This window comes from Aplysia californica, unplaced genomic scaffold (assembly GCF_000002075.1).
Source record: "Aplysia californica isolate F4 #8 unplaced genomic scaffold, AplCal3.0 scaffold00062, whole genome shotgun sequence".
NCBI lineage: Eukaryota > Metazoa > Mollusca > Gastropoda > Aplysiida > Aplysiidae > Aplysia > Aplysia californica.
Genome location: NW_004797332.1, coordinates 1,100,998 through 1,110,186, shown reverse-complemented (window position 1 = coordinate 1,110,186; position 9,189 = coordinate 1,100,998). Strand labels below are relative to the sequence as shown.

General features: G+C 39.6%; 1 protein-coding gene across 1 annotated transcript; it reads right to left on the bottom strand.

Annotated features, from left to right (window-relative positions):
• Positions 1-9,072, bottom strand: LOC101862928. Its single transcript, XM_005093365.3, has 2 exons — positions 8,673-9,072; positions 1-5,195 (listed from the first exon to the last, which is right to left on the bottom strand). Exons 1-2 carry the CDS (start codon positions 8,925-8,927, stop codon positions 3,300-3,302), a joined length of 2,151 nt encoding a protein of 716 aa, XP_005093422.1. The 5' UTR covers positions 8,928-9,072; the 3' UTR covers positions 1-3,299.
• Between the last annotated feature and the right edge of the window lie 117 nt (positions 9,073-9,189).

Genomic DNA, 9,189 nt, shown 5'->3' with positions numbered 1-9,189 from the left:
TATCTCTGTCCTGGGCCATCCTTCCAAGCTCATCCCAAGTGAGCTTCATCTCTCTAATGTCCCTTTCCACACATTTCCTAAATGTTCTCTGTGGCCTAACTTAAAACCTTCAATAGAGCATAATTATTCAAAATGAATCTTTTATGAATATACAGGATAAGTCGCATAATTAAAAATAGCACCCAATTATAGCAAGCTACTGCCTTCATAAAGATGGAAATAACAAGGAAGGATCAGACAAAATCATTGCTGTTGTTGTTAGGAGTAGTGGAAAGTCAAATGTTGAAAGACTGCCCTTTTTCTTGTGCTACAAAGTCACTCTGGACATAAAAGACGATGAAGGTACAGATGTGACACACCAAGACAGCATTTCGTTCTCTTCATGACAATTTTCTACACGAAAGAAAAGAAGATCTTAAGAAATATAATGTTAAAATGTAGGCCTATACCTAATTTCAAAAGCATATTTTTGAGCCCTATGTATAATTCAAATATTTGAAATCAAAACTGGTTCAAGAATTCCAAATTTTTGGTGCAACCCCTGCCCCCCCACATTGCTGTGTTTGCAAAAGTGATTTACAATTAGCTATGCATTATCATATCCATGGACAGTGGACTTTTAAGTCTAAAGACTTAGTGCTCACCTCTTCCCAGTGTCAAATTGTAGGCCTATGGTTTGGTCCTGTGTTTGAGCAAGTAAGATCAGTGGGTGAGTCCCGAAAAAAATTCAGTATTATCTCACTCCTTATCTTGAACAAGTAGAAATTTTCACTCATTTACTTGTCACAGACGAAGACAAAAAAATCCTGTAAGTATATTCAGCACATCAAAGGCACCAGACTGAAAGAAAAAAAACAACCATGCGCACAACATTAGTGGCACTGAGGACTGAAGAACCAACAGATATCTCTGACCGTGGCTTCAGGACACAAAAACAGAAGAAGAAGAAGAAAACGCAACAGAATTCTTTGATAATAATAATAAATATCATTGTATAGCAGCATATATCCCCGCTCAACTGCAAGCTCCATGCGCTCTATAAGCCATATCATTACTCCAGCAGACCCTAGAAGCACTTAGAAACATTCTCGGCTTCTTGGGAAGCATACAACGCAAGCAGCTGATTTTAAGCACTAAAATACTAGCAAACTGACAAGATCTTTCACTGTCTACAGCCAGGTACCCATTCCCACCTGGGTGAAGTGAGAAATATTTGTGTAAAGTGTCTTTCCCGAGGAAATAACATCGGGACCCTGACTGAGTTCTAACCCACAACCTTTTCTGTTGCAAGCCCAACAGCCAAATCACTAGACCACTGACTCGCATTCTGCTAGCAAAAGGAGTTAAAATTTAATCAGTTTTCACAATAATGATAATATTCAGTCACCTGGTATTGAAGAAGTATGGATGTATTCTAATCCCTCCTGAGAGATAAAGAGTGTAGAGTTTAATTTTCCCCTTTGACTTTCTCTTTTTAATTCTTTGTATTCCACTTCTCTTTCTCCATTACAATCTATATTGTACGGTACAAGTATTTTCTTGTCAGCCCAACTTTCCTTTTGTCTGGTCCTTCCTCACTCTACAGACACAAATGTAACAATTAACTCATGCACAGAAAAATGTTGAAAGGGGGAAGGGTTTCACAATACAGTCAAACCTGCCCAAACGACCACCTGTCCAAGACAATCACCTGTACAAAAGATCACTTCCCTTCTTCATTTTTCTGAATGTATATATTGACACTGGCCAATAGGACCACCTGTCTAAGATTACCACTCTTCTTCTCGATAATGTGCAGTCGTCTGGGACAGGTTTGACTGTACATTCTTTATAATCATCAAGTTTTGAGTTGAGAAGACCTACCAGAAAGTGGTGCAACAAAGAACTAATGGACATTGTAGGAGAAATCACTTTGATTTACTTCATCTCAAAGTGGACGGAGCAAGCATTATTGATCTGTCCTCTTCAATCTGATGTTACCACTTGGCAAAAATGGTCAAAGTAGTTAACCATCAGGCAAATCGATGTTGAAAGAGAAAGCATAAAGGGTAACATGACACAAATGCCAGTGGTGACTAGTGACAACGTATGAAGGCAGGAAATGCAGAAAATATAAAAATAAAGCACATACTATACAAGCAGCCCTTGTAATATACCAAAGCACACATCAATATCAAAACAGACTAGAAATATGTCATACTATTAGCATGTAAATGTTATACATGTAAATGAATTGACATAAAAGGTACAGCAATGGGGAAATATTCAAACTCAAAAAAGCTTGAGTTCATTTACACTGTGGGAAAGTCTTTCTTAACATCACAAACAGCATGAGCATTATTACGGCATATTTGTTCACAGGAGGAGCAAAGCATTGCAAATGAAGCATAACATGTAGTATATTTGCTCCTTCAGAACAAGCAATTAATCCATGTTGTATACAGTTCTGCACTATGAACTTTGCAAAGTTGAGTGAGCTTCAACAATTGACGCAGTTTCCACTTCAAATTGTGCGTTTGATGTTCTTTTTCCTCCAACCTTGAAGAGAGAACATTTATATTTTTAAAATGTGACCCTTTACAATGTGGACAATGGAACCAAACAGTACAAAAACCAGGGCTGCTGGAAGAATAAATATAAATAAATATACTAATCATAACATCTATATACATATATAAAAAAGCATAAAGTATAAAGGGATTAAATGCTCATTTTTTTATCACTATAATTAGTTAAATGAGTTGCCCTTTTTCTTCACCTTTGAGAAAACAAAGAATGGAGAGTGCAGTTTTTATTACTGTACCAACTATTTTTTTAAACTGACAAAGAAAGTTTCCACATGAAGGCAGATTAAGAACCTTAAAAGCGTTTTTAGCTACAAAATATATTTTACACCCTTGCCATCATTGTGAAGCTCATAAGACTTCTGTCACTTTTGTCCACTGCTCAAGTAAAAAGTTTCAAGGCAGGACCTGGTGAAAAATTTCCACCTTGCTTTTTCAGTCGTATCAAATGCTTACGGGAAAAAGAGAATTGATCTTCTGTGACAGGTTCAGTTACTTTGCTTATCATCAAGATGAAAACAGTCATAATTATGAAATATAAAATAATATCAATTACCCCAAAGTCAGGACACATTTTGGCTCATCCTGTGGATTATCAGAAACAATATCCATCATGCTGATAATAATCTAGACAAATATATAATCCTTCTTCGGGTGATGAAGTTTTTTTTCATAACATTTAAAATATTAGGAGTCTTTTGTTTTCAAAAACCGTAGATAAACATGGCAGAGGATTTATAACTCATACCCTCCCATGTCATAATCATAGTCATAGATATCTTCATCGTACTCATAATCATTGTCAGTATCAGCATCTTCCAACACAGAACCCGCACTGTCATCTGTGTCACCGTCAGAATACTGCATTGCCACGTGGAGCGCGCTTGCATACGCCTCGTCATACATGGTGCATCTGTGGAGGTTGCGTAACAAAAAACGAGGTAGCTCGGCCACTGATGCAACGGAAATGTTGTCAATAGGTGGAGGGATATGAGCCATGGCACAAGGGAATTTCTCTGAGACTTCGTGAAGGGAAGTTGTGTACGGCTGCCAGTTGTTCAATACCAGGATCCCTTCCTGGGCTGGAACAGCAATTTGGTAACCGTATGCTTGTACGTCACGCACATATCCCACACCAGGCGTTGGAATTCTTCGTAAAGATGTAACCCACTTTACTCTGACTTCATCAAGCACAATGGCCGGCTCCCCTGGTTGATAAATGTGCACGGTATCATCGCGGACACACATGGCGTAGCACTTTGCAAAGTCATCATATGAAATCTCTGGAGGTGTCAGTTCCCACGAGCTGAAAATTTTCATTTTTGCATCAAACAAAACAAATCCAACAGACTTTTTTATGGAGAACTCTTCAGAAGGACCTGTTCTGTGTCGATACCAAACAAATATCTGACGATCATTTCTGACCACACATCTTGCAAGACTGATAAACCTTGAACCAGGTATTTGATAGCAAGCATACTGATTGTTTGCCAAATTGCATGCAAACAAATGTCCCGTCCCCTCTTTGTTGCCAACGACAAATAACTGGCCACTACACATTACCATAGCAGGCGGGGCAGTCCGGAAGTTTGTCAGAGTAGTCCTGTATGTTGGTTTATAGTAATCCACAGTTCTGAATGAAAACAAAGATGGCTGACCGGTGAGAAGATCGATGGTGAGAATGTTGATCTTGAGCATGTCTGTTGGGTACGGAAAAGACGAACAGAGATACATGTACAGTTTCCCTTCATGGGCCAGCATGTTGCAAACAGTCTGACGCATCGGGACATACTTTAGCAATCGTTCACCAGAAACAGGGAAATGAAACCACAATTGGTCGTCCAAACTATAAAGGAACAGTTTCAAGAATTTGAGACCCTGATTACACACAACTGTGAAGAGAACTTGATTGCAGTGTGAGGATTCTTGGTTTGGATGACTAGTGGGAGTGTCAGGTTTTGAAGCTTTCAAGTTTTCAGAGTCGGCTTTCACATTAACCAGACTGTCTGAGTTCACTGGGGCTTCTGATAATGCATGAAAACTGTTGTCAAGATTAATATTGCCAAAGTTGTCTACAGGTGAATTTAAAAGGTCACTACCTCTGGGAGATAAAACATCACGCCCTTCCAGGGAGGTACGAAGCTCCCTTCCCAGGTATGAGGCTTCGTTGGCATAGTCTGAAACCCAAGAATTTATAGCAGCAGTTAACTGTGAATGGAATGGGATTCTAGCCACTTTGTCATGGTCAGTCCATCTTGAAGCCATTTTATGCAACTGTTTGTATCCAGTGTGCTGTACCACACAAGGATCTTCCAAGAGTTTTGACAACCATTCCCACGGAAGTTCCAAAATGTCATCATGCTGAATGAGGTAGTCATGGAAACGAGCTTCAATGATGCTTCTTGCTGCCGTTGCAACCTCTGGCAAGTTGTGATCCTCAGCTAAAAATTTGACTCGAAGGCAGTTGGACAATTCAAGGTTGCCAAGATCAAGAAGAAATTGTTGACAAAAGTCCCTGACATCATCCAGCAGCAAAAAATCTGAGATCTTGACAACATCTGTGATTGTGTCTGTGCTCAGGGGCAAAGATCCTGTGTACATGTAGTCAAGCACAGTGCTGAAAACAGAGTCCTGAAACAGAAAAACAGAAAGAAATCTGTATTAACTTTGAGAGAAAAAAGTATCTAATTATCCCACTGAAAAGGTATAACTATGTGAAGCAATTTAAGTTAAAAGTTAAAGTTATTATAAATCCATGTGCTATGTGACACCCCTCCCCCCCCCCCGATTTCTTGAAAAGTGGGAGGTTGGCAGGTGCTCTAGTATGGTTTACTCCTTATCTTCCTTTCAAACATCTATCGTCCTTATCTCTTCTCCGCTTTTCTCAGTGCGAGTTATTCTCTAATAACACCTCTAATCTGCAGCACTTATATAACAATATACATTGCTGTTGCAACTACAGGCCAGTCGTAAGGTAGGCCTACCACCACAGCCACAAAGTTCTTTGATCTAATTGACACTTCAAAATGAAGTATAGTCGAACCTGCCACGACGGCCACCTGTATAATATGGCCACCTGTACAAACGGGCATTTTCCATTTCCCACCTTGCGTTTTTTCTATATAATTCAACTGTAGAAAATGGTCACTTGTCCAACACAGCCGCAGCCACCTTATTTTATCAACGCACTGTCAAATTTACCTGCTTCAGACGGCCAGGCGTGGTCACTCATTGACCGACGCTTTATCATAAATTTTGAATCGGCCCCCCATGCTGTGGACGGATCATTATAATTCATTCACCTGTTGTTATTGTTAGCCCCTCCAATGAATGTTTACCCAAGTTGACCAAAGGGTAGGCCTAAAAATACATTTTCAACTGCTGGTGAGGGAAGCGTGATCCATCATAACCTATAAGTATAATCCCCGCCCACAAATCATGCACAAATCGCGTGTGAGATGACTGTGTAACAAAGTAACAATGGACGTTGAAATGAACTTGCGACAGAAGCGTTGCTTATTCTCCGAGTGGTGGCGCCCTGTGTATTTATTCTACCATGGCACTCTGTCTTCATCGTCTTACTTACATAATATTTCCTTTATTTTTACCCTTGCACAAAATCAACAACAAAAAGAAAGCTAACCAAAAAAAAACCCCATTAAATAACAAAACAAAAACAAAAACCAACAAAACAACACAGAAAAAAACCCTTCTCACATCACCCACCCCCCTTTTTCAAAAAAAACAAAAGCCCTTTTGAATTAGCTTTCGGCAGTCTAAAGCCTGAGATCAGCCCCGGTTTGGACCTCAGAGGCGAATGATTTTGCTTTTTTCATTTTGATCAGTCCTGCCTAAGACGGCCACCTGTGTTATAGGCCACTTTTCTCCTTGACAATGGGTGGCCGTTTTAAACTGGTTTGACTGTACCTTCTCTCCCCCCCCCCCCCTCCTCGGTAATACCGCAGTGTTGCAGTCCCGGTCCTTCGTTGACAGTTGGATACAGTAAAATCACGCTTCCGGGTGACGATACTGGCCAGATTTTCAATGCATACAATGCCAAACATTAAAATAGCCAAAACACAATTTTTAAAACAAAAACGGATCGTGTTAAAAAAAGGGGGAGGTGCAGGGGGGGTCTCCCTCGTGCTAATTTCGCAAAATTTTAAATAATGGTTTGTGACAGTTCCTAGAGCCAAAATTATTCTCAGCACACTACTAAAAAACATTAAAATGGTGCCGAAATATAGTCTAAAATGGGTCTTTTCACCCTGGCAACTCAGTCAGCTTTTTTACTCGACTTCCGGGACCGGGATCGCAACACTGCAGTATCCCCCCCCCCCTCCATAATAATTGTGTAACACTTCTAAAGTTGGTCTAAGTACCCCTCAGTGCTGTCATTCTCATGGCCAATCAGGCAGGACGTACATACGCTGCTACAACTGCCACCATGGTTGATCAAATGGGACTTATCATGAGATTACCGTAGCGGTGTAATGTAGAGCAACCATACCATACCAGCACCTACAAATATTTATTATAATGCCCTCACACACAGTTAACCTGATTAACTCTTTTTTTTTTAACCTAATAAGGCTATTATGATGATATCAAATTTACCACCACTAGCATTAGGCCTATATGCTACAAGTATCATGTATATTCCTCATATATACAAGCACAAGAAAGAAATCATGCAAAAACACATTTCCATACACTCTAATAATTTAAGTGAATTCATTGGGGCACAACTAACAAACATAAAAATGGATCCCCACACCCACACATGTTCTAAACAGAATTTAAAAATTGAATTGAGCCAAGGGCTGTTTGATGGAAAAAAAATCATGCACATCTCTGCAAATAACACCAAAAACTCATTTTCACAAGTGAGTGTTGCACAAATTGCTAGCCGACACATTTGAAACCCAAACACATACATTCAACTAATTAATTGATCATATCTCTGATTCAGAATCAATATGGTAGGCCTACGGTAAAAAAAATGTTTGATAAATCCTGATTCAGTGATTGTGCAGTGGAATCCTTTTATAACGAGAGGGAGTGGATTGGTACGAAATATAACCCGTTATAAAATAGTAGATCTCGTTATAAGGGATCCAGTAATAAATTTAAGGGAAATAATAACGTAGGTCTAATCTTTGAGCTGGGTGTTTTGTTTTTTTTCTTTTCGTTATCTCCCCTAATGATGATTTTGTTCAACATGACCTCCAGGTTATACTTGATCAAAAATCGAATCAGGTTTCTTTCTCTAGCACTAGCGATGTTGACAGCTCGGCATTTGCGATTAGAAAGAAAGGGCTCTAGGCTAGGCCCGCTGCGTTGTCCCCCACCCCACCACACTCTGTGGTGTGTTCTGTCTGCTTGCACACGTCACACATTCACTCCATCCATCACAGCACTGTGACCTCTCCATCCCCACATATCGGAGAAGTGAGAGGCATGGTACACGTAGGCCTCTAGATAATCTAGACTAGGCTGGCCTATTATGCGATGCGTTCTGCTAGTCTGCGCATGCCACACCCTCCCCACTCATTCGCTCCGGCCTTCATTGTTCACACATGTGGGCTCTCCCATTCTTTGTTTCGCTACTTCATCAACAAGTTTCTCAACTTGCAAGGTTTTACATTATGTATATTTGGCCTATATATAGTATAGGCCTACGCTGTGCACAGCAGCAACAATATTTTGCTTATAACCGACTCGCATGTTTGTCTGATTGCGCTATAGCAGTATTTTGTTTACAAAGAGAAAAAAACGGGGTTTTAGAATACTGTTTTTATAACAGACTTCTCGTTATTTCAGGACTCGTTATACGTGGACTCCACTGTAGTTGTCCGTTTATATTGCCCAAAATTATAATTTCTATTTCACTAGATCTAGATTATAGATCTAGTATCTCTGAAAGGATGTGGCCCTTGCCTTTTTAAAACTTTATGAAGAGTGAGAAATCAATGACAAATCAGGCTAAAATGAAAAGAATCTAGATCTAGATATCTATTTAGATCTAGATCTAGAATCTAGATCTAGATTAGATTCTAGATCTAGATCTAGAATATCTAGTTCAGGGTATAGTAGTAGTAGTCCTACCTGCTCTAATACAAGTGAGTATGAAAGATCAACCTCCTCTATATTCCTTTCTCTCATATCACAAGTAAACATGGAATGAAAGTATGGACTCCATAAAGCAAGTATGGCTCTATGCGCATTGTATCGACAGCCATTGAGAATTAGAACAACATCGCACAATTCTCCAGTTTCCCTTTGCCTCATCAACGGTACAACAAGACAGTCCTGTGCATTTTTACTAAACGTCTTTTTCGTTGCTTTCACGTAATGCGACATTCTGCTGAACAACCTAAATCTACGAGAGAACAGGTCATCCCCAAAATTATTTTTCACAAAATATCTCCACACTTGGGTGAGTCAAGCGACTTCAGCCCGGAAAAGTGAGTAAAATTTCATCGGCAAAGGAGCGACCCCATAATTTATGTTGATTGTTTACCTCGACAATAAGAGATAATTTTAGAGTGGTGTCCCCTGGTCGAGTGAGAAATTCAACGAAAATAAACGTAAAAAGTAAAAATTGGTACGGGACTCTTACTTT

Coding starts and splice junctions, on each gene's coding strand:
- LOC101862928 (XM_005093365.3), bottom strand. CDS start 8,927: ATGTCGCATTACGTGAAAGCAACGAAAAAGACGTTTAGTAAAAATGCA. Junction 5,196..8,672: donor ACTCACTTGTATTAGAGCAG/GTAGGACTACTA, acceptor TTTCTGTTTCAG/GACTCTGTTTTCAGCACTGT.